The sequence below is a fragment of the Hemicordylus capensis genome, chromosome 1 (genome assembly GCF_027244095.1).
Source record: "Hemicordylus capensis ecotype Gifberg chromosome 1, rHemCap1.1.pri, whole genome shotgun sequence".
NCBI lineage: Eukaryota > Metazoa > Chordata > Lepidosauria > Squamata > Cordylidae > Hemicordylus > Hemicordylus capensis.
Window position 1 is genome coordinate 382,382,493 of NC_069657.1, and position 25,757 is coordinate 382,408,249.

The window sequence follows — 25,757 nt, forward strand, 5'->3', positions numbered from 1 at the left end:
GGATCTCTTTTTCAACCATCTAGATATAAAATGTACTGGACCAATTTTTACATAGCTGGAACGTAAGTAAAAAATAAAACAGAAATTGTATTTGCCTTCCTTCCTTCCAGTGGTATTTTCCCTCAGTGTGACACAGATGAAATTGTGCCTCTCCTGTTTTATTGGTTAATAGTGCGGGGTACAAATGACCTACTTCTAATTCTTGAAGGTGAGGCCAAGAATAATCATGACTAGGAATACAGTTTTTGTTCTTTAGTATTTATTCATATGAAAGCTCAAATACTTGTTTTCTTGATTTATGACTCACTGTGATACAGTTTGAGAATATCTCTTTCAAATGCAGGAAATCTTTCCCCACTCCGCCCCCTCTGGTCTGGATTTAACATGCTGTTCTCATGTTAGATTAAGTCCTAGACTCAAACTGATATGTACTCACATCATTACAATGTCTGTGATGAGTAAGGCCATACAAAGAGTATTCTGGTAGCCGCCAAGAGCTAAATGTAGCTGATGACGAGGCACTAAGAACAGAAGAACAGCCCTGCTGGATCAGGCCCAAGGCCCATCTAGTCCAGCATCCTGTTTCACACAGTGGCCCACCAGATTCCGCTGGAAGCTACAGGCAGGAGTTGAGGGCATGCCCTCTCTCCTGCTGTTACTCCCCTGCAACTGCTACTCAGAGGCATCCTGCTTTTGAGGCTGGAGGTGGCCTTTAGCCCTCCGACTAGTAGCCATTGATAGACCTCTCCTCCGTGAAGTTATCCAAACCCCTCTTAAAGCCATCCAGGTTGTTGGCTGTCACCACATCTTGTGGCAGAGAATTCCACAAGTGGATTATGCATTGTGTGATAAATAATAAAATTATTAATAAACAATAAATAAATAATAAAATCACTAATAACAGTCAGCTAGCTGAGGACACAGTACATGTATTGGATCTCAGAGTACATGATCTAGAACCACACATTATCTGGAATAAAACTGATTTGGACAAATATTTGTCTCAAATGTCAAGAAAATTGGTGAGGATTCAAAGAATGTTAAAATTAGTTTCAAGAACCCGGGGTGGGGGGGTCAACTTGTTCTTTCTTGAACGACAAGTCTCCATAACACCTGGCAAATGAAGAGATTTTCAGAAGTAGTTTCTGATATGACACAGGGTCAGCTGTTCAAGCGGGGGGGGGGGAGATGTGTGTCAAACATTCCACTAGGCTAGAGCGAGTCCCTTGAGCAAGCCTAAGCAGCTCTTTTATTGGTAGCCAGCATGTCTGTAGCAGGAATTATGACAATTTTCTATATAAAGTTGATGTATTTGGCTAGAGGCATCCTCTACTATGGTGCCTACAGGCAGCTTTCCAGGATTTTTTAACAGACAAGAACGTGCCCTTTGAAGTCACACTTGTTTCATTGATACAGGAACTTAAAATACTGGAAGGATCTGTTAGAGGACAAATTCATGCATAAAGCTAGTACTTCCAGCTTTTCTGACAGGGTTTTTGTGCCTTTAACAGCTACCTGACAGGCAGAAGTTTAGGCAGAGTTTTTCATGTCCTGGAGATGAAATAAAGGGGAAAGTTTCATCTGCTAGATTTCTGCCTTTCTGATGGCTAGGAAGGGCACAGAAGCCTTATATCAAAAATTAAGTTGACAGTGCCATAACATTGTGAAGAAGGGCTCTGAAGTTCGTATGTTCATTGCCTTTCTGGCTTAGACGTGGGCATTACTGCTAAGCATGCACCTGTATCTTTCCAAAATAACATGGGGGAAAGACTCCTTGGATGCAAGATCACTTAATATAGCTACTTCTTCCACAGAACACTTCTGAACATAAAATCAGGGCGAGTAAAAAGCAAAACCCACATTAGTAACTGCAAGCTAAAGTAATGACTCTAGAATAAAGGTCTTGTGTGTTTATTCTCTCAGAGTGAGTACTATCACTTGGCTGGTTACAATGTGGCCTTTTTTCTGTAGTGAACTGGACTACCATGATGCTGCAAGTGTCAATGATCGATGCCAGAAGATGTGTGATCAGTGGGATAGGCTGGGAACACTCACTCAGAAAAGGAGAGAAGCCTTGGAGGTAAAACTGATGTCCATTACCAACTCATGTTTTAATATTCTTGTGGGAATTATATAGTTTATGGTATATATTGATTAGACTTTGATAATTAGTCGTGAGAAACCGGAACACTTTTTCTGCTATACCCGCCGTCTGCTGCATTGCTGTTGCTTTGTTTGCAAAAAGATGGACTTGCTTTTAAAAAGCTTATCATTGCATTGCGGCCAAATCCAGTTGTGAAGCCTTAACTGACTGAAGCTGGAGTTGAAGGGATGCTTCTAGCACCACCCTTTGGAAAGCCAGTGTATGTCAGGAATAGTCATTTATAGGATTCCAAGCTTGAGCTTGTTCTAGAAATGTTAAGGTATTTTTCACCTTTTTCTCAGCTACAAAGCCACTAACAATAAATGTTTTAAAATACAATCAAAAAATCAATTACTGTACGTGTACTAAAAATGAATAACCAATGGCTAAAAAAAAAGCATTATAGGAAGCAACACTAGCATTAGATCTATCAGTGAATGCAGACAGCAAGGTCTGTATGTATTATTAATAATTGGAGTTTCCTGTAACCATAAGAAATGTTTAATGTCCTAAAAAGCATTGTCGCTATCTCACTGGAAACGTGTTTATCCTCAGCCTTAATGTTCAAGAAAAATTAATCTGAATTGTGAACATACAGAAACAGCTTAGAAGGGTTTTCTGTTCCTGACATCTGTGATGTCAAAAGTAGGGATATGTAGAAATCAGAGAAATTTCACTTGTCATATAGGAACCAGTCTGGCTTACCTTGAAAATGCTCAGATGTTTGTTTGTTTTTTCTTGTGAGGAACTCTGAAATCCACTTTGAATTTCACTCCTTTTTTTAATGCCAACTGTAGTCAGATACCTGGGGAAAGGGATATTGACTGGGTTAAGATGTAATGCTAAACCAGGATTACACCATACTTTGGTATTACCAGCACAGGCCTCAAGCCCATATGCTTCCTCCCTTCCCTTTGCATGCAAGGGGAGAAAACATGTTGCTTCTCAGGACCAGCCCTACCATGAAACCGGGTAGAGTAGACTGCTTCAGGCAGCAGATTATGAGCCAGTTTTGGGGCAGCCCACCAGCATCCCCTCCCATAGTGGCTATCCCATCCCATGGCATAGAGCCCATGATGTCTGACAGGTAATGAGACAGGGTGGCAAGGCAGGATTGGTCAGGTTACAGTACCACGGACAGGTCTGTGAGACACTTTGAACTGACAACAGGCAGAAGTATGCTGAGCTCTTAAAACACCTTTGAGCTCAGTTTATCACCACTGGGTTCTAGCTCCCTGTCTTAAAGGGACAGCCCTCTGGCCTAGAGTCCAGCACTCCTCCTCCCTCTCCAGTTGATTCTGCCTTGTGCTGATGTGCAGATTACTAGGGGGATTGAAGGTGGGGAAGGAGCAGGCTCTTCCGTGTGCTCAGGTTCTGAAGCTCACTCCAGAGGGTTCGGGCTCTATGGGTGCTGTCTTGGGGTGTTCCATCCCTGGAGCTTTCTCAGGCTCTAGTGTGGTGTCAAAGCCTAGGACTGTGCCTGGTGCTGGTCGGGCGGCGTCTCACCTCTTCAGAGTCAGAGTCACTAGTCCGGGCCTGGGGTCATGACAAGGGCCTGCTGAGCAAAAAATAAGTAGCTCACCACACTGCTTTTTTTTCTTCCCTTCATAAGAGAAAAGAATGAAGGAAGGGGGAAAGATTTAAAAGAAGGAAGTGGGGTTATTATTTTAATAGAAAAAAAGGAAACGGGAGGGGAGAGGAAGGACACAATTTGGTGCTCTGCTTCAGTCAACAAAATGTCATAGGCCAGGACTGTTGCTTCTGTTCCTGGATTAAAACAAATCAGGATTTGTCACAGTGTCCTAACATAGCAAATACTAGATTACTGTAATCACAGTTTCTGAACAAGCTGATTTATCATCCTGGCAGTGCAGTGGGGAAATGCTTGACTAACAAGCAGAAGGTTGCCAGTTTGAATACCCGCTGGTACTATATCAGGCAGCAGCGATATAGGAAGATGCTGAAAGGCATCATCTCATACTGTGTGGGAGGAGGCAATGGTAATCCTGTATTCTACCAAAAGAAAACCACAAGGCTCTGTGGGCACCAGGAGTCAAAATCGACTTGTCTTTACTTTTATCATCAGATGAAAGGTTAGAAAAGAAAGAGAAATCAAGCAAGAGACAGACAGACACAGACTGACCATGGTTTAAGACAGACAGATATAGACTGTCCATTAGATCTGAGCATGGCCACTGGCAGTATATCTGATTACTAATATTCCAGTGGGAATAAAACAGTAGTGGGCAAGGTAGGGCAGATGGACTGTTGAGGGAGAAAAGGAAGTCAACATTTTTGCTTAAATGTACACATTGGGTGGTTCCATAGAATTTGGTGGTGCTTCTGAAAGTACTGCAGAGCCCACTCACCAATCTCTAAGCTAAAGTGAGCATATACTTGTAAGGAAGGAGATTCACTTACTCCAGTTTTGCATGTTTACTTAACAGAGAACGGAGAAACTGTTGGAAACAATTGACCAGCTTCACCTGGAATTTGCCAAGAGAGCTGCTCCATTCAACAACTGGCTGGAAGGTGCAATGGAGGACTTACAGGATATGTTTATTGTTCACAGTATAGAAGAGATCCAGGTAAAAACAAAACCATGATTTCATTTTGTGAGCCTAAGAAAATGAAGATGTTTCCTTTTAACTGTGAAGAGAAACACCCACACTATACTATCCTAATGAATCCAGTTTTGAAATGCTTAAAGTGCTGCTTGTCTTCATTCATGTCTCCAGACTCATTAAATTTCCTAACTTCCAAAGGATCCAATGCACCCATTTGGACACAATTTTCAGGACTTTGTATGAGTGAGAGTGAGAGTGAAAGTGAGTGAGTGAGTGTACGTGTATGCATGTGCAAGAGTCAGTGTATTATAGTGACTAGAGTGCTTGACTTGTATGAGGGAGGCCTGAGTTCAAATCCCATTCATTTCACTATTTGTTCTGTTACATAGGCCCATCCCATCCCCTTCAGGAGCTAATCATGGCTTAGTGGTGGGGCTGTTCTCAGATTTCTGAATGCTTCATTTCTGGGATCAGGTAGCTCTGTTCCTCAGCTGAAGAATGCTTTGGTGACCTTTTTGAAGTTTGAAAGAGTAGACAAGTGTCTTGCTGCCTCAGAATAATTTTGTGGGCAGAACCTGCTCCAGCATGGATTATGAGATCAGCACAGACCTAATCTCTAGCAGTCTCTGTGATTTGGCTGACTGCCCTTTGAGAGTCTGGGAGAGTGTTGTGCCCCTAATAGTGATTTGGGGTGCATGTCAGAAGTTTCGTACCTTGCTTGGCATTTTGCTGAATGATCTCTGGTTATGTTGTGTAATGCAGTTGTGTTCCTAATTGCCAAGACTCTGCTTCTTGCTATGGTATTTTGGAAGGTCTAAGAGAAGTATTTGTCTACTCTATACAGTCATCCCTTGCCAAGTGCAGTTTTACTAACTGCGGATGATGAGGTTTTTTTTAGTATATGTGAATGGGAAATTGTAGCAGGTCTCACCAATCGCAACCCGAGTATCCGCAGTTGATGAGGTTTTTTAGTGATGGGTGGGAGGGTTCGGTGATTTGGGGGGGGGGGCGTTCAGAGGTTTGATCTACTCGTTCCTCTTGGTGACCCTTGCTGACCTTGCTGTCCCTTGCCAATTTAAAATGCCTTTGAGTGATTTTTTTGGGGGGGGGGTTCAAACAACTTCCAAAGGTTCGATCTGCTCAATCTCCTTGGATGACTCTTGGCAATATTACAGGATTTTTTCTTCATTTTTAGGTCTTTTTGCAGTCATGGTTCCCCTCACCCCCTGTTTCCCATAGACTTTAATGCCTCGCCAACCACAAATTTGCCAATGGCGAGGTTTTGCTGGAATGGAACCCTTGTGGTTGGCAAGGGATGACTATACCTTGAAATCATTTTTTTACAAAGTGACATGGTAAGAGGTGGACAACTGTTGAATTAACCCTCTGTTGCCACTGTAAGTGTCTTAAGATCAAGCCCCTATGGTGAAGGGTGGTAAAAAGATATTAATGTAAGAACAGCTTGAGCAAATGTCATGTATCAGTATTCTAAAGAGCTAATGATATGTAACGTGCAAATGTATATAATGAAGTTCTGACCCTGGTGGGTTTTAAAAAAAAGAAAAGTAGTGGGTGGGCGGAGAGATTTTGAATGGAGAAGTTCAAGGGGGAAGAGGGCATGTTTAACCTTTTGTCATCCTCAAATCACTTCCGTCCCCTCGTTGGATTCAAAACATGTTTTTAAAAACCCCTCATTTCAACATTCCTACATAATTGTTTTCCTTTTTACCAGGTTTGCATACGGGCCCATTTACATGCTGCATACTGCGTAGTTAGCCCCTCAATGTTTAATTCTTTACCTCCTGGAACTCTTGTCTGTTCTCTTGTCAGCAATTGCCCTAGGAATGGTCTTGTCTCTGTACTGATTATGCCAAATTGCTATGTGACCTTGAACATGTTTGCATGGGTACTGTGGTGGTCGTAAATAAAATGACGCTCAGCACATTATAGCTGAAGAGACAATAATCTATATCCCACATTTCCCTCCCTCTGTTTCTGATTTTAGAGTTTAATCACTGCTCATGAGCAGTTTAAGGCCACCTTACCTGAAGCAGATGGTGAAAGGCAAGCCATCCTATCCATCCATAATGAAGTTGAAAAAGTGATTCAGAGTTACAACCTCAGAATAAGTTCCACTAATCCTTACAGTACAGTCACTTTGGATGAGATCCGTACCAAATGGGATAAGGTACCATGAGCACAAGTGGCAGAAATATGTGTTGGTTTATGGGTAATGAGAATTGGGGTGGGGGAGTGGGAGGCACTTTCCAGATAATAAAAATAATGGGTTGTGTCCTAGCACTATGAACTGTACATTTAGCACAAGTAGCATGATATCCTGAAATATTGTGCTACTGGTATTAGATTGGGGTTAGTAAAATGGATGCGGTGGGTGGAATAACTATTCTGCTGTTTGTTTTCTACTCACTCACTCTTCCACTTTCACACTCTCACACCCAACAGAGCTGGATGAGTGGTCCAGGGTTGGCTTTGGGTAGGATGGAGAGTGGGGTGACCCATAGCTGGCTTGCAGTTAGGTTTTGTTTTGTCTTTAAAAGACAATTTCAGATGAAGCAGTATAGTAATAGGGGTACCCACGGCATGCTCCTTTTCAAAACTTTTTTTTTTTTTAAAGAGACCTAGTAATAAAAGGTAGCACTCCAGGGGCTCTCAGAACAAGCAAGGACATTACAGATAGAAGTACATGAGAACTCACAAAATAGCAGAGGTAGCAAAAGGAGTTATACTTGAATCACTGAAGACTTCACAGTTATTAGCCAATATATGCCTGAAACTGCATTCCACATGGTAATCACAAGCAAAATGGATATGCTAGCAGGAATAAACAAAACACATCCAGTTCTGGGCTGGTTTTTTAAAAATAACTGAAGGAAAACCTGAAAGTAAGTCTTTTGGACTTGATTAAGCAGTGGTCATTTATTCAAATTATTTAACATATTGAATCACCCTCAATAACAGGCCACTGTCTCATGAGCAACCCTACTGTGGCAGCAGTTGAGAGACACCCTTGATGGAAAGCATTTGGGGGATATTAATGAAACTGCCTCAAGGGTGATTGGCCTGCACCCCCTAGCTCAGGTGAAAGTGGGGAATTTAATTCAAAAGAGGAGACAGTTCCGATCAGCCTTAATTTGTGCAAGCGAATGAACTCAAGAAAATTGGCTTGAGAGAGTGGTTTTAATTAAATAAAAAAGGAGTTTATTTAAAGCAAAAATAATGACAAGATAAAACAGAAGCAATGCAAATATGTTTAAAAATAGACGATTGTAAGGCACATTTAGTTTAAAGTTCCAAATTATATCTAAATTCCCAGGTAGGCTAGAGAGGTACTTTAAGATAGAGGGGCAAGATTTCAGAAATAAGAGAAAGGGATAGGCTCAGCCCTGAAGAGGCCAGGCAAGAGGCTATATCAACTGTCCTGAAAAGGGGAACACCAAAGTGGAGCTTCTTGTTTCAGTTTGCTGGGGTCCAGAATGAGAGGCACAAGGCAACACTGAGATGTTTCACAGTGGGAGTCCCAGGTGTAATACTGAGTCATGGAATTAGGGATACTTATATCCCAAAACGTGCCTCGAGGGCACTTGTCTTTTGTCCTGCTCTGCTGAACAGGGGAGCCCAGACAAGCTTTTTTTTGGAATGCATTGTGTCTTAGTCCTTCCTGGGTAGGAATGTGTGTGAATCACCTATGGCATTCAAGGCTGATTGTGAGGACAATTGGAGTATGCAGGTGAGTTTAAAGAATATCCTGTGCTGGAAAGGGCTTGCTAATAATTCTATGAAAAGTTTTGATGGGCACCTCTTCAAAGTTACATCACTGACTCATGCCTATTGTAATGGAGGCTGCAGTTGCACTTGCCTTATCTGTCTTTTCTCCCTGGCCTGATGGCCAGGTATTGTTTCTCTTTGTGAGAGGAAGAGGGGAGTTTAGATTTCATTCCAAGGCTGAAATGATCTTAGATGTCAGACACTTGCAGTAGCTAGTCCTGGGAGTCTGCTTAGCTGGGCATCCCTCATAGAGAGTGTGAAGCTAATCCCGTTTCCAATTTGTGGGGCATGTAGTCACATCTAGGGGCAAACAGTCCACTGCCAACTAAGCAACTTGTCCCCAGGACTATTGTCTGAACTGGCCCTTTCTGAGCAGATTGCAGAAAATACAACTTTTTATTTATTTATTTATTTTATATTATTTAGTGCATTTTTATACCGCCCTAACCCAAGGTCTCAAGGCAGTTCACAACAAATAAAAACAAAACATTAAAATCAATTAAATATTAAAAACAGCTTAAAACAAATCAATAAATAATCGAAAATTTAAAAAGTTGCAAAGTTAAAAAGCTAAAAGGCCTGGGTAAAAAGATAAGTCTTTAGACACTTTTTAAAAGCTGCTAGAGATGGGGAGACTCTTATTCCCATGGGAAGTGCATTCCAAAGTCTTGAGACGCCAACAGAGAAGGCCCATCCCTGGGTGGCCACCAAACGACACGAAGGTAGCCACAGACGAGCCTCACCTGATGTATGCAGTAGATGATGGGGATCATGCAGAAGAAGACGTTCTCTTAAGTACCATGGGCCTAAGCTGTTTAGGGCTTTATAGGTTATAACCAGCACTTTATATTTTGCCCGGAAACTTATTGGCAGCCAGTGCAACTCCTGTAATATTGGAGTAATATGGTCTCTTCGAGATGACCCAGAGACCAACCTGGCTGCTGCATTTTGTACTAATTGCAGTTTCCGGACTACATACAAAGGCAGCCCCACATAGAGTGCATTGCAGTAATAAATTCTGGAGGTTACCAACAAGTGTACTACTGTTTTGAGATCATGAATCTTAAGAAACGGACGCAGCTAGCGTATCAACTGAAGCTGATAGGAAGCGCTTCTGGCCACTGCCTCAACCTGGGGAACCAGGGAAAGGTGTGGATCCAGAAGCACTCCCAAACTGTGTACCTGTTCCTTCTGAGGAAGTGTGACCCCATCTAGAACAGGTAGATCAATATTGCTTCCCGAGTGATGACCCCACACAATAAGTACCTCTGCTTGTCTGGATTCAGTCTCAGTTTATTATCCTTCATCTAGCCCATTACTGCTTCCAAGCAGGCATTCAGGGAGGATATGCCTTCTCCTGATGATGTTGACATGGAGAAATAGATTTGGGTGTCATCAGCATACTGATAACACCCTGCACCAAATCTCCGGATGATCTCTCCCAACGGTTTCATGTAGATATTAAAAAGCATTGGAGACAGTATGGAGTCCTGCGGGACCCCATAAAAAAGCTCAGAATTTGAAGAGCAACAGTCTCCAAGTGACACCATCTGGGATCTGCCAGAAAGGTAGGAGCAGAACCACTGCAAAGCAGTGCCTCCCACCCCCAACTCCCTCAGACATTCCCAAAGGATACTATGGTCAATAGTATCAAAAGCCGCCAAGAGATCCAAAAGGACCAACAGAGTCACACTTCCTCTGTCAAGTCCCAATTGGAGATCATCCATCAGGCAGACCAAGGCAGTCTCCAACCCATAGCCCATCCGAAAACCAGTTTGAAATGGGTCTAGATAGTCAGGTTCCTCCAAGACCGCCTGGAGCTGGGAGGCCACCACCCTCTCAATCACCTTGCCCAACCATGGGAGGTTGGAGACAGGCCTGTAGCTACTAAACTCCGAGGGGTCCAAGGCAGGCTTCTTAAGAATAGGTCTAATAATTGCCTCCTTTAAACAAGGAGGCATCCTGCTCTCCCTCAGAGAGGTATTTATAATTGCCTCCAGGCTCTCCACAACAACCCCCTTGCCAGATAGTATAAGCCACGTTGGGCAAGGATCAAGCAGACAGGTGGTAGGACGCACCGTTCCGAGCAGCTTGTCCACATCCTCAGGAGTCACAAACTGAAATTGATCCAGCCTAACCACACAAGAGGAGTTGCTGGATACCTCTGCATCTGACACTGCAATAACTGTCGAGTCTAAATCTAGATCTAGATCTAGATCAACCCGAATATGAGAGACTTTGTCCACAAAAAACTCATTAAAAGCATCACAGCGGGCAACTGATGGTTCCAAATTCTAATTCAGGGGAGCAGGGGGCCCTACTAGCCCCCTCACAACCCTGAATAGCTCTGCTGGACGAGAGCCTGCGGAAGCAATATGGACAGAAAAGAAACACTTCTTTGCTGCACGTATAGTCAGAGCATAGATCTTTAAATGTGCTCTGTGTTGCAATCTGTCCGATTCAAGTCGAGTCTTCCTCCACTTGCGCTCCATTCGTCTACCTTCCCGCTTCAGCTCCCTCGGATCTTCCCTATACCAAGGAGCCATTTTTGAAGCGGGTCGGAAAAGACGCTTAGGAGCGATCATGATTATTGCCCTGGTGAGCTGATTTTTCCATCCCCAACCTCCTTCTCTGTACAGTTTTTAAAAATTAGTGGGGGATGGACATATTATTTATTACTTCTTGCTTCACGTGCAAAAATGTCTAAGGCCAGGAAGGTTTTAAGGCTTATATTGACTCTGGACAACTGAAGAATTAATCATATACATTTATTACATGTTGGGAAGTTATTAATATATGTAAACAAATAAAATTCAGTTGAAAATGTGCCAATACATAAATTAGTAGGAATCCATATCTGTAATTCTTGATTTAATCTGTACTAAACTGAATTTTCTCATCTTAGAATAAACATTTAAAAATTAATTATTTCAGTATGGTCAGTTCATGTGTTAGTAGTTTCCTGTCCCCAGTTCGAAGTCAAGTCAATGGAAGGAGAGCTGGTCTTGTGGTAGCAGGCATGAATTCTTCCCTTTGCTAAGCAGGGTCTGCCCTAGTTTGCATTTGAATGGGAGATTACATGTGAGCACTGTAAGATATTCCCCTAAGGGGATGGGACCGCTCTGGGAAGAGCATCTGCAAGCTTGTATGCAGAAGGCTCCAAGTTTGCTCCCTGGCATCTCCAGATAGGGCTGAGAGAGAAGCCACTGCCAGTCTGTGTAGCCAATACTGAGCCAGATAGACAAATGGTCTGACTCAGTATAAGGCAGCTTCTTTGTTCCTATGTTCAACCTTAGGTTCAGATTGCATATATTATGTATGTCATATTATTTTCTTTTTAAATAATCTGATTTTAACTACCACCTAACATAATTTTGCATATTGGCAGGTAAAACAACTTGTGCCTGTAAGGGATCAATCATTACAGGAGGAGCTGGCCCGCCAACATGCTAATGAACGCCTGCGCCGCCAATATGCTGCTCAGGCCAATGTCATTGGGCCCTGGATCCAAAGCAAGATGGAGGTAAATATTTATTTAATATAATTCATTCCACTTTTCTCTTAGAAAATTTTACACAAAGTAGTGTGTTAAACATAAACTATATAGGCAGCATTCACAGTTTTCTTGGCATCACAACTGCTTTTCCCATGTTAGCAAACACTTATTTCACACTATTACCACTTACCTTATTTTTAGTGTGCCAGTGCATACTATATACTAAATAAAACAGAAACAGTCTATGCCCAAGAGTTTGCAGTATCAAAGACAGGGACAGAGGAGGGATTGATAAATGTTTTGTAGACGAAGAAAGATGCTGGGGAGAAATATGTGGGAGTCAAGAGACGCATAAAGAGAGATGGTTTAGTTAAGAGCAGTGTTCCTAATGAAGAATGTAAATTATTATTTATTATCTACATCTTATATCCCGCTCTTCCTCCAAGGAGCCCAGAGCGGTGTACTACATACTTAAGTTTCTCCTCACAACAACCCTGTGAAGTAGGTTAGGCTGAGAGAGAAGTGACTGGCCCAGAGTCACCCAGCAAGTATCATGGCTGAATGGGGATTTGAACCCGGGTCTCCCTGGTCCTAATCCATCACTCTAACCACTACAAAGTCTCTGTGTGTGTATGTGTTGTGCGCGCTCTTGCTCTCTCTCACTTTCACACACACACACTATTCCAAGCACACAGAGCTGCGTGATGGAAGGCAGGGAGAAAGGAATGGGAGGAAGAGACAAATAAAAAGATATATGAGGGACAAAAACAGAAGCAGAGAGGTTGATATTTATTTTCCACAGCCTTTTGGAATAGGTTTCTGAGTCAAGTATGCCCAGTTCAGGGTATTTGGAAACATACTTTATTTACAAATGAACAGTGTTGCAAATGTTCGATATGCTGAGTCAGTGCATCTAACAACACGAGCCACACTTGAACAGTGCATGATCCCCATGCTGATCACCAGTGGTACAAGACTAAGTAATGATCAGGGTGGATGAGCAGTGATTGTAGTAGAAAAACTACCCACCGCACCAAACACTTCCTTGAGGTACAACTTCCTTCTCTTCAGATTTAGTGATATGTTTGCCATTTGGAGCACCCTTGGAAGGTTAGCATAGTCAGTAAGATATCCAAGCAGGGTCTTTTCCACAACATAATGTTATTGTGACCCTTATAAATTCTACACACACCGATGTAAATCTTTGCTTCCACTTTGAGCATGCAGAATAGAGTTTGATTACTACTGCTTCTTGCTTTAATGTGAAGAAATATATATTATGAAGAAAAAAAACATGAACATGTTATCTTAAACATGAAGAAATATATTTTGCAAGTTGACAGTTTTCTCTCTCTCTGTGACAGGAAATTGCCCGGAGCTCTGTTGAAATATCAGGGCCATTAGAAGACCAGATGAATCAGCTGAAGCAGTATGAGCACAATATCATCAACTACAAGATCAATATTGACAAACTGGAAGGAGACCATCAACTGATACAAGAAGCCCTGGTGTTCGATAATAAGCATACCAATTATACAATGGAGGTAGCTATCGAGTCCTTTCTGGGCCCTTTAGTTATCGCATGTTCCATATATAACATGGACCATTTCAAAATCATAGTCTTACTGTTCTTTTTTATTTTTAAGGTGGTGCTTGCAACCACACTGAGCTTATGCAGCTGTCTTGTTATTTGATTTAAATACACACACACACACACAACATGTGTGCTTTCATATGCTCCTAGAACGGCAACATGTGGATTACAAGATAATAATACTTAGCATTTATATCGCACTATTTTTTATTTTATTTTATTTTATTTTATTTAACATATTTTTATACTGCCCAAAACTTACGTCTCTGGGTGGATTACAGCAAGATAAAAACAAAAGTAAAACATTAGTTAAAAACAAAAACAAGAAATTTATTAGAATGTTGAAAGATATCACATCTATTATTACAGTAATCATTACAACAGTCCTGCAAGACAGGCCAATATTATTACTGTATCCCCACATTACAGATGTGGGCCAAATTTGACCTGACAGTGACAGGTCCATGTGTTCTGCCACTGTCTGCCCCAGTCACATAGAAACACAGATCCGCCCCAGTCACATAGAAAGCAAGGGGTGGAGGTCTGATTTAAGAGCAAAGGAAGAACACAGGTGAACACAGAACCTGTCCACAGCTTCCCTTTCCTGGCCCCTCTCCCAAAGTGCTTTGCTCCTCACTGAACACACTTTGGTATTAGAGGTCAGTTTCAGAGACTTGGTTCTTGGGTGGTAGTGGGACAGCGCCAGCAGCCCAAGGCCATGATGCCCCACCACCCTGCATTTCTGGCCAGGTGCTCAGCATTCTCAGGCCATGCTGCTGAGGTAGCAGCATGGAAGTGTTCTCAGACTATGCCACCATCCAGGCAGTGGCAGCAGAAGGGCTGCTAGCTCATGTTGGGGGAAATGAGAGCAAACAAGAGGTGTGTTCCAGTGGGGCACAGAGGGGAAAATGAACAGCATGCTTCAGTGGGGTGAGAAAGGGTGGTGGCAGCAGGTGGCAGGAAGGCCCATGGACTAGCACCCATGGGGGGCAGTGCTTGCCACCCCCTGTGGCCCTCCTCATACCTGTGCCTGAGACAATCACCTCCCTCTGCCTCATGGAAGAGCTGTCCCTAGGGGTCAGACTGCAGCGGCATGAGCTACCAACAGTGGGAGGGGTTCTGCATTCCTCTTCTGTGTGACCCTTTTGGTGCCAAAAGCAGACTCCACCCTCTTTCTTCTACATGATTAGAGTATTTGAAACACATAGGTCTGCGGTGGTCATGTCTGGTTTGGCCCTGAGGGTCAGAGAACATTGCATTGCCTGAGGCCACCTAATGGCTGAGGAGAGATTGGAACCTGGCCCATTCTGGCACAAAGCTCAGCCACAATGCCATGCCAGTTCTAAAGGGAGCATGACTTTTTAAATGCTTCTGCTGCCAAAAGCCATTAAATTTTTTTCTTCTGTGATAAATGATTTCCCCCATTACACGCAGTTTAATCAGATTAAGTTATTGTGTGCCATGACAGTTCCTGATCTTAACTGCAGTTGCAGAGGAAGAACTACAATTGAGTGAATCACCCCTCCATCCTTAAATTGGTGATATTTTTTTAAATGAGCCATGAACCCACTCTTGCATTTCATGATAGAAAAACAGCCCAGAAAATCATTTATTTATTTGATTTATATCTCTTCCTATCCCTGAAGGTGTGGGTCGAGTAACAAGAACAACAAAACTGGATTTATGAAACAGAATAATAGCAGATTATATTTTATAGGAAAAATACCAATGTACAACTAAAATAGCCAATTTACTCTCTAGTCATTAAATGCTTGTCTCTCAGAGAAGGGCAGTAGCAGAGCTGGGAGAGAGAGCAATCAGACAGCTTCTCTGTCTGTCCTCAACATTTATCTTGGACATGGGAGGACACTATTGATAGACTACTATCTAACAAAAACACAGAGATTATGATGGGTCAAGAGGAGAAAGTTGCTTAGATATGTGATAGCCATGCATGTCACCATTGATTGCAGAGGAGGCCATTTTAGATATACAAGGCCCAAGCCATGTAGAGCTGTATTTGTCAAAAACAGTGATCTTGAATTGTTTCCCAAAAGCTACAGGATGTTAGTGTACTGGTGAAATGTGCTTAGGAGCTCTTCCCCCAGAGCTTTTCCACACAGGGCTTTTAGCTTGCATCTGCTCCGGAACAGAGGGTGTGCATTTACATATCAGCCAGATTTACCCCAAACTCCTGTGAGCTATCTGGGAGCACTTCACACACAATTTGGTGTTTTCATTGCACATTAGAGTGTAGCCCAGGCCTGCACAACATAAGGCCCTGGGGGCCGGATCCGGCCCACAGGGACTTTTTTGCTGGTCCCAAAGTATTGTGGTGCTTGAGGTGAGGTGCAAAATGCTGCCTTGCCCCATGAAGCTGATGGGGATCCATGAATGAACAAAGATGAGCAGTGATAGTAGATTCTAAGTTCATTCACCACTTTGCACCAAAGATTATGAATGAACATCTTCTTTCATTCATAATCTTCTTTGGTGAAAAATGATGAATGAACTTAGAATCCACTTTCATTTCCCACCAAAGAATCTACTCTCAGAACACCTCATTGAAAACAACAAAACCCAGTACCCCGCAGGCTTGTGGTTTTGTGGGTGGTTGGGCAGGCACCCTATGTGCAATACACCAAAACCTGCTCTGGGCCACCCTAGTGCCCCCCAAGTGGAGTTATGGGGCTGCAGAAATCCCCATTATTCCATATGGGGGAAAAGCTTAAAGATGCGCTAACTTCAAAAAAAATTTAAAAATCAACCCTTTCACCAATTTTTTTTTTGAAATCTGGGTGGTAGCAGGCACCCATTGGGGCACTACCACCCGCCCCACTCTTCTGCCCCTGGAACCCCTTTTCTTCCTCGAATCTGCCACAAAGACATACCAACTTCAAAAAATTGTTTAAAAATCACCCCTTTGCCAAATTTCTTTGAAATCTGGGTGGTAGCTTCCTTGCACCCATTGGGCACTACTACCCACCACAAACCACTCTGGGCCACCCTGGGGCTCCCCACGTGGAGTTATAAGGCTGCTGAAATCCCCATTATTTTCTAAGGGGAAAAGCTTAAAGATGCTTGAACTTCAAAACATTGTTAAAAATCACCCCTTTGCCCAATTTCTTTGAAATCTGAGTGTTAGCTTCCACCTGTTGGGCACTACCACCCAACCCACTGTGGCCACAAAATGGAGGTCTGAATCCCCAAATTTTTTCAGGTCCGAATCTGGGTGATTTGTTTTATACCCGAATCTGGGCAACTGAGCACAGGGGTGATCTGTTCTGTCTACAAATTGCCCGAATCAACTAGATTTGGGTACACATCCCTACTCTCTACTCCCATTCTGAGCCCTGCTAATGAGAAATAAAACTATTCTCCCTAGATCTGGAGCCTACCAGTTATTTTTTAGACTAACAACAGTTCTTGAAAAGTCATTAAGAGTGTACACGAATTAACAGAGGCTGTTTTTTAGAGTAAAATGGGTCATATACTTTGGAATTTATAGGACTGGAGACTAGGCATAAACATGTATTTTAAATGTGATAAGGGTCAAAGGGTGGCTTACTTTCTGGTGTTGCCTGCCCAACTTAAATGTGTGGAGATACTGAATTCTCCCATTTCTTGCTCCTCACCTAGCCCAAGTCAGAACTCCAGCATTTTATACAACACCGATGATTGGTCTTGGTTAGTGGATTACTCTGCTAGTGCCATACACATTATTCTCCATTAGATCACCTAGCAATTGCATCACTTCTGGCTAGACAAACAATGCTAACATGTCCACTCAGCTAAATCCAGATATCCCCTGCAGGGGGTCCACTATTGCCTCCCTAGGTCCTCTTGCAGGTTAGCCCTCACCCTGCAATAAGTTTGTAAATAGAGTTTACAAGGTTTCAACAATGCTTTATTAGCTAATAACGCCTGCTCATAAAAATGACTTGTGTAACTGTGATGAGAAAGAACAATGTTGGCAAACAGAAGTTGTAAGAAGATAGTTGCAGTTTTTGTATTTATATGCTGCAAGGCCTAATAGACAATAGTTTCAATGAATCTTTCAGTCTTCAGTTCTTTGTTTCTCTTAGGCTATCCTTAAAGCATCCCTGTTTTCTGCTACAGCATATCCGTGTGGGATGGGAGCTGTTGCTGACTACCATTGCCCGAACTATCAATGAAGTTGAAAATCAGATCCTTACAAGAGATGCCAAAGGAATCACCCAGCAACAAATGAATGACTTTAGAGCGTCATTTAATCATTTTGACAGGGTACAGTAATCTTCCTTCCTTCCTAACCCGATGTGCCAGAAATCATTTGTGTATTTTTCTGATAGCAACTGGGCAGAATCACCTTCTGTTAATACAGTTCTACAAGCGAAAAGTTCTGGGGACAGTTCACTTTCCAGTCTCCCCCCTCTCTTTCTGAAGCCAGCCTCACCACAGCCCGGTGTTGATGCCAAGGATCCCCTGATGCTCAGCAGCAGCTTTTTAGGAACTGTCTGGGGAGGAGGCAACATTTTAACAATGCCTTCCACTAGCATCACTGAGGATAGGGTTGCCATCTGGTGGCTTTTGGCCCAGATTCCAGACTATTTTAAACTATTTTAATGTTAGAGGGGGTATCCGGAGGCTGGGCCATGCCACCATTTTCCGGCCTCCTCCTACCTGCTGCATTAATTTCAAAATGCTCCTTACCATGGCGGCAATGGCAGTGGCCAATTAGAGGGCTCCATGCTGCACAGGGAGACCCCCACAACCATTAGCTGTTCAGAGGTGGGGGTGTGGTACATGCTGCCTCCAGCAGCCTTCCTTCCTGCTTGCCATGCCTGCCAATCAAAAGTGTTCCCATGTGAGGCAAGCAGGAAGGAAAAGAGCAGCAATTTGTTGCCACCGCCAGCGGCCACACCCTGCTTTCCTGGAGGGCCCAGCAGCGGCACTGACCAGAGCCTACCAGTGCTGGGGGACTCCTCCATGCAGTGCAAGCTCTGCTGCAATGCCTCTTCTCCTGGCACTGGCAGGCTGCTGCTGTGAGAGCCTAAAAGAGGCTCTTCTTATGCACTCTGCTGCCATGCTGCTCCTGCTCTTGCCTTCTGTGTGCTGTGTGTGTTGGAGGTTCTTAATTTTTACCCCCAGTAGGTAAATCAGCAGAGCACTAAGGAAGAGAGCACACACTCCAGTTACAGAGTAGGTTGCAGAGGATGGTTTAGTTATTGCAGCTCTTTAGAGAAAACACATGGAGATCCTTGTAGAACTAAATACTAACTATTTATTGGTTACGTACACTTGGATAAGAAAGCCTAAATCTAATCTAAAGGACTACATAACGAATAGGTAAGGAGGGAGACAGATGTTTCCATCTGTTCTCTAAGAGGAAAGGAAGGATTGTGACTCAGCACAGGATGTGCGGTAGAGTCAGATCAAGGATCATAGAGTAGAGACAGGTAGAACAGTTAGGAAGACCCTTAATCATTGTCTCTACTCCCAGTGCCCCTAGTGGTCATTAGGATAGTTGGTGCAAAATGTCGATGCACTGGAACTCCATCTCCAACAGTGTACCTGTCTGTCCTCACTCAGAGCCATCCACCATGAAGCCCTGAAGGTGTATGTGTGGCACTATGGGGTTGTGTGGGTTATATTTCCCCTGCTTTTGTACATTTCTAGGATGGCTTGGCATGGGGCTCTGATATCAGGCAGGGTGAGAGGGCTTTGTATAATTAATTTGAAGCAGACTGGCCAATTCAATGATTTTTAATAATTTTTTGAATTAAAAAAAAAACACTTCAAAAAAAGTCCTATAAGTGGCTTGTCGCATGGCAGAAAATTACAAAAACTTCTTGAACTGAAGCCCCCCCCTCCCCGAACCATCATCCCACTGCCATGTAAGGGAATTTGCCCCTTGCTTTCATAAAATAGGGTAAAGCAACCCCCTTTCCTGCCCAACCCTTTAGAACTCTTGAAACAACCTAGCATAATACGAATATGACAACTATTTATGTACTGCTTTTCAACAGAAGTTCAAAAAGTGGTTTACATATATATAAATAAATAAAATGGTTCCCTGTCCCCAAAGGGCTCACAATCTAAGACTTTGATATTGGGCACAGATATAGGACAGAGTGGGAGGACTCTGTGTGGTGAAGCGGATTGGCCAATCCATTGATTTTAAATAATTTCCCCCACTGTAGTAAAACTGTCATCTCTAGCCATAGAATACTTCACACCTAGTAAAAGTGGAACTCTTATCATTCCAATAAACATTTTTTTTAAACTATAAATGCACTATGCTCAAGTTGCTTTGTGATCTAGAAGGTCTGTGTGAGAACTGTGAAGCAAGGAGCATGTATTGTTGTTTTCTCCCCCACCCCACCTGCTTTACAAATGCACTGCATGTTCAGGCTGGTTTGTGATCCAGCTATGTGTTTGAACTGTGGAACAAGGATAACTCCTTGTGTTGTGTTGTGTCCCAGTTGGTTTGTGAACAATCAAGAAGGTATGTGGATTCTTTGTGGGTTGCATAGTCTTTTCTTCTTCCAAATATACTCTGTCCCAGACCTGTGGGTTTGTGATAAATGATCAAGAAGGTGTGTGGATCCATCAGCTGTTCAGTGGGTGGGAGGGGCTGGTTGAGGCAGAGAGCTCTGTCCCAGTGGAATTCTGTCTGTGATCCAGAGAAGGCTGGTGACTGTGGAGAAAGGGGTGTGTGGTGGCATGTGGTGATGACCCTGCTACTTGCTGTTGGATGAAGGGCTGGTGGCAAACCTAATCAGGAGGTGAATTTAAGGTTAAGAAGTAGGGGCCTTGAGAACTTAGCAGCTAAGACTGCAGAGTGAGCAGATACACAGCTCTCCTGGTCATCAGCTTCTCCACAGTGGTGAGGTGCATTTCTTCTCAAATAATTCTATTTTTTTCTTCAAAATATGCATATATTATACCAATCAACCTATGCAAATTCTATGCAAATATTGTGCAAATTATTATGCGTGCACAGAGGCCTGAAGTTGGCCGGATAGGCTTCATTTGGGAGGAAGGCGGGTCGGGTAAGGGAATCTTTTGCTGGCACCGCCTTCTTTATAGTTTTGCATGTCGCCAGTGCACACGCCCAGCCCCCAAGCCCCCGACAGACTTAACACAGTTTAATTGGGAGGCGGGAGAGCTCTCACCACCATCCTGCTCTGCTGCCGCGCAGCAACAGCCACTCACCCACCCTGGTAGTGGTGGTGAGTGACAACCACCAGGTAAGCACGTCCAGCAGTGGCTGCCACTTGGGGCCAAGACAAGCCCCACCCCTAGGTGCCCCCACCAGCGTCCCGATTTCAGCCAACACAATGTTGGCAACCCTATTCCCTGTGAAACAGATTTGAAACAGATCTTTTATCCCCCAGCCCCTAAATGGCATTAACAGCCTTTTCTCTAACTCACAAATGCCCCAGGGCAATTCCAAATGTTATTCCTGGGCAACACCCATTCCTTTCTCTTCCTCATGTCAGTGTCTGTATGAATGCAAAATATTTTTATGACTATAACTACAAATATTTATATAGTGCTTTTCAACAAAAGTTCTCCAAGTGGTTTACACAGAAAAACAAACACATAAATAAGATGGTTCCCTGTCCCAAAAGGGCTCACAATCTAAAAAGAAACATAAGGCAGACAGTTCACAGTTGAAAAGGAGCGACATAAGGTAGACACCAGCAACTACTACTGGAGGGATGTTGTGCTGGAGCTGGATAGGGATGGTTGCTCTTCCCCTGCTAGGTATAAGAGAATCACCATTTTAAAAGGTGCCTCTTTTGCTCAGTTAGCTCATGGTTTCAGAGGTAAGGTAAAGTGTGTCATTGAGTTGGTGTCAACTTCTGGTGACCACAGAGCCCTGTGGTTTGTCTTTGGTAGAATACAGGAGGGGTTTGCCATTGCCATCTCCCGTGTAGTATGAGATGATGCCTTTCAACATCTTCCTATACTGCTGCTGCCTGATATAGGTGTTTCTCATAGTCTGGGAAACATACCAGCGGGGATTCAAACCGGCAACCTCTGGCTTGTTAGTCAAGTAATTTCCCTGCTGCGCCATTAGGTGGCCGCCCAGTACCTTCCTTCCTTCCAGTGTTCCTTTTCCTTATCCTCTTATTATGGTCTTCTTTCTTTCCCCCACTCATTCTTATTTCTGTGACAAAGGCTTGGTCTTTCACACCTCTCTTCCCAGCTGATCAGTAGGAGAACAAACACCCAATTGATTAGCAGCCTGCATTAAGCCAGGAGAGATGAGGCTCTTCATCCAAATGATTCAATAATCACTTAAATCACAGTATTGATTATGCTGATGAATTAAAAGCCTATTTAAGGATTACAATTTTTCCATATTGTTTATATATAAGTACGGTACAAGCCATTAAAATGACTGTAATAACTTATACGTATTATAATATAAAGCTTTTACTTGATGACCTGCTTTATATTCTCCCCTTTAAGGCTGCTGTCACATATTTTATAAAAACTGTTTATAAGATAGAATATAAATAACTTTCCCTTAGAATATATCATAATAGAATTTAAAATCAATTGTTAATATTCCCTTTCATATCTCAATATGTGTTAGGATGTGGATGAATGAAAAAACAAACACAATTTTTTTGCTATTTAGGCTGTGAACCTGCTTTGCAGGAAGCAAAGAGTAAAATGTTTATGCAGTTTTATCTATATATTGGCAAGATGTATACAAAGTGAATCTGCTGAGGCTGCAGCAATAGCATCAAAGATCTAAATGCAGCAGGAAGTAACTTAAATGAGGCTATGAACTCAAGCTGCAGGATGACCACAAAAAAGCCCCAAGCCACATTGACCCAGAGTATCATAAAGGAAAATGGCAGCTGAGTTGAGGAGGTGGCTTTCACTGGAAATCTGAGAGAAAGATCCAGGGAAGAATGGTCATAGGATGGGAGGTGACGAGGCAGGGTCTTGACAGACCAATCAGAGAGTCGTAGGCAGTATTATTTGGATCGTGGCCCATTTAATTAGGACTAGGGCCCCAAGCCCTCCTTTCACTGTGGTTGTCTGCCCAGAATTTGTATATGGTATATGGATTATTGAAGGCATCATTAGTTTTCACAAATAAAATGATAGGAAAGAATAGTAGCTTGATGTACAAAATTTATATAAAGAAAGTTGGGAGACAGATATGTTTGACAGAAGAGGATAACACTGTGGTGTTTTACTAGTTTGAAAATAAAATGTAAAGTACTAATAGTACTCTATGGTGACATAAACCACTTTCTCTCTATTAGAGCAGACTGAGCAATTAAAGAACAGAAATAATTGTTTAGATGTTCCTGTAGAGGAGAGCTGGTTTTGAGGTAGCAAGCATGACTTGTCCCCTTAGCTAAGCAGGGTCTGCCCTGGCTGCATATGAATGGGAGACTAGAAGTGTGAGCACTGTAAGATATTCCCCTCAGGGGATGGAGCCACTCTGGGAAGAGCAGAAGGTTCCAAGTTCCCTCCCTGGCATCATCTCCAAGATAGGGTTGAGAGAGATTCCTGCCTGCAACCTTGGAGAAGCCACTGCCAGTCTGTGTAGACAATACTGAGCTAGATAGACCAATGGGCTGACTCAATATATGGCAGCTTCCTATGTTCCTATATTGAATGATGGGAAACAATTTTACTAACCAGCTCCAAACCAGGTATATTGTTGAGGTCACTAGGCTTTATAGTAGAATGCTCTGAGAATAAATGTTATTTCTGTCTTCAACATGTCCTGTTGGCTGAAATGTCTCCTTTATATTAATGTACTTTCCCCATATTGTGTCTCTCAGAATTCACCTACACATTCCAAAATTCACCTACATATTTAGCGGTTTAAACAGCTAAAGACCTTCCACCAGCTCCACTCTCACTCCCACAAGACCCGCCCCCCCAGCACTTAATTATCCATAATCTCTGAGTCAAACAACACATTATGTGAAGCCCTTTATTAGGGCTTGTGTGCTCATTAAATGGCAGCTATAATTCAGGACCATGGTGAGGGTAAAAGGTTAAAGATTCCCCTCTCTTCCACACTAGGATCCCAATCTGGATCAGTGCTACCAGAGGCTATTTGAGGCTATTTTGCACTGAAGCAAAACAAGCATGTCAGCATTGATAACAAGTTTAACATATAGTGTGGCAGCTCCCTAATAGAATTCCCACTGCTACATGTGTATTCTTTTGCCAGGAGGATGTTAAGTGGTGCTAAACAAAACACAAAGTCGAATAGGCCCTGGCCAGAGGATTAATACTCTGAGTTTCTGCCCAGGGTCCACTTCTCATCCTGATCAAGCAGAAATAGCACACATTTGTCAGACTATAAAGTGGTCTTTGGCTGATCGGTTTGCATCTCTTGAAGATTCTTCTCTAGTTCTTACAATATGAACATCATGCCTGGAAAAGATGCCCCTCAATATATGCTGTCTCACCCTGGTTTAGAAAGAGCTGCAAAACAAAACTGCTTTAAATCTAATTAAGCCTGTTGTTTCTAAAAGTGCTTTTGAATAGATGAGCTACTTGTGCATAAAATAAAAGGAAATAGTTTAATTCAATGAAGAACAATAAGTAAAGATCCATAAAATTAAAAATGAGGCTGAAAAATAGGGTTTAAATATGTACTTATGCACAGAGCCAGTTACTAATGCCTTTAATCTGATTTCTCTGGCAACATTCCGCGTAATTAGATGACACTAAATAGGTGTGTGTGTGTGTGTGTGTGTGTGTGTTTATGTGAGAGAGGACACACACTTCAGTGTGTCCCACTTCAGTTTGTTAGTCATTTGTTGTGCATGATTCAGAAATCTTCCCTCAAAACAACACTGTTGATATGGGGATATCACTTTCTGATTATTTCAGGCACAATATTTTGAATCTGGCAAAATACGGGTCTTCCCCCACACAGAACAGTCATTACTGTTGCAATTGCCATGTAGAATATGGCTTGTACATGCGCCATCAGACAGAGGCGTAACTAGGGAAAACGGCACCCGGGGCAAGCACTGAAATTGCGCCCCCCCGCCGCGCCCCCCCGCCCCCCCCAGCATACATCTGACTGACACACATGTTTCAGAAAACTTTTATTTAAATTTTTTTTAAATTACAAAAATTACCAAAAATTTCAAAATGCGATAAATAACCAAAAATGCGATAAATAACCAAAAATGTGAACTCTCCCTCCAAGTAGCCCAGAGTGGTGCACTACATACTTAGGTTTTTCCTCACAAGCAACAACCCTGTGAAGTTGGCCTGTATCTCAAACAACAGAATTATGATGCAATGATGATACACACCACATTATACTTTGGTTTTTCCTCACAAGCAACAACCCTGTGGAGTTGGCCTGTATCTCAAACAACAGAATTATGATGCAATGATGATACACACTACATTATACTTAGGTTTTTCCTCACAAGCACCAACCCTGTGGAGTTGGCTTGTATCTCAAACAACAGAATTATGATGCAATGATTGATGATACACACCACATTATACTTAGGTTTTTCCTCACAAGCAAGAGACAATCTCCAAAGGTCCTGGCATATAACCCCCTCCCCCATTTTTCTTGCCAAACTTTGTGTCTTTAGCAGGATACCACAGGCACTTGTTAAAGCTAACACTGCAGGTTTTTCTGAGATGGAGCTGTTATAGGAGCACTTCAGCGTAAACTGAGATCACAAGGCAAGCTTTCACAGTGCAAAAACGAGCATGCCAGCAAGCAGAACTCATGGTAAAACTCTCTTGAAACACCTTGTAACAATGCCCAGGCAGCTGTGTTACACTGCTTGAGTCAACTCACACTGCTGTACTACCCAGGCTGTGGGAATTGACTCTCAGTTCCATATACATGCATGCATTTAAGATTGAGTGCCAAAGAATCTTTATGATTGTTTTTCTTTCTTTTGGGGCGGAGAGAGGAGCGTATAATGCAAACATTAACACCTGTTAGGCACCTGAGACCATAGTTGGGCAGCTAAATAAAAGCCTGATTCTTTAATATGTTTTTCCCCCACATGTGGCTTCTGTAGTTTTTGCAACTCATTCTCACCCTGACACTTGGTCTGCTGCTTCCACCCGCCCGCCACCAAATCCTTTCTTCCATGCCGGGTGTCCATGTGTGTCCTCGTCGTCCTGCCTGCGCCTGCTGCAGTGCAGCCCCAG

At 42.8% G+C, this 25,757-nt stretch overlaps 1 protein-coding gene across 2 annotated transcripts in view; it reads left to right on the forward strand.

The window, feature by feature from the left end:
• ACTN2 (actinin alpha 2) overlaps positions 1 to 25,757 on the forward strand; it is an 86,399-nt gene that overhangs the window by 50,395 nt on the left and 10,247 nt on the right. For both annotated transcript variants that reach the window (XM_053300116.1, XM_053300120.1), the window contains 6 exons: positions 1,972 to 2,080; positions 4,591 to 4,731; positions 6,716 to 6,898; positions 11,885 to 12,019; positions 13,357 to 13,536; positions 17,706 to 17,852. In XM_053300116.1, coding sequence (XP_053156091.1) covers positions 1,972 to 2,080; positions 4,591 to 4,731; positions 6,716 to 6,898; positions 11,885 to 12,019; positions 13,357 to 13,536; positions 17,706 to 17,852 — 895 coding nt within the window. The remainder of the gene's footprint in view (positions 1 to 1,971; positions 2,081 to 4,590; positions 4,732 to 6,715; positions 6,899 to 11,884; positions 12,020 to 13,356; positions 13,537 to 17,705; positions 17,853 to 25,757) is intronic.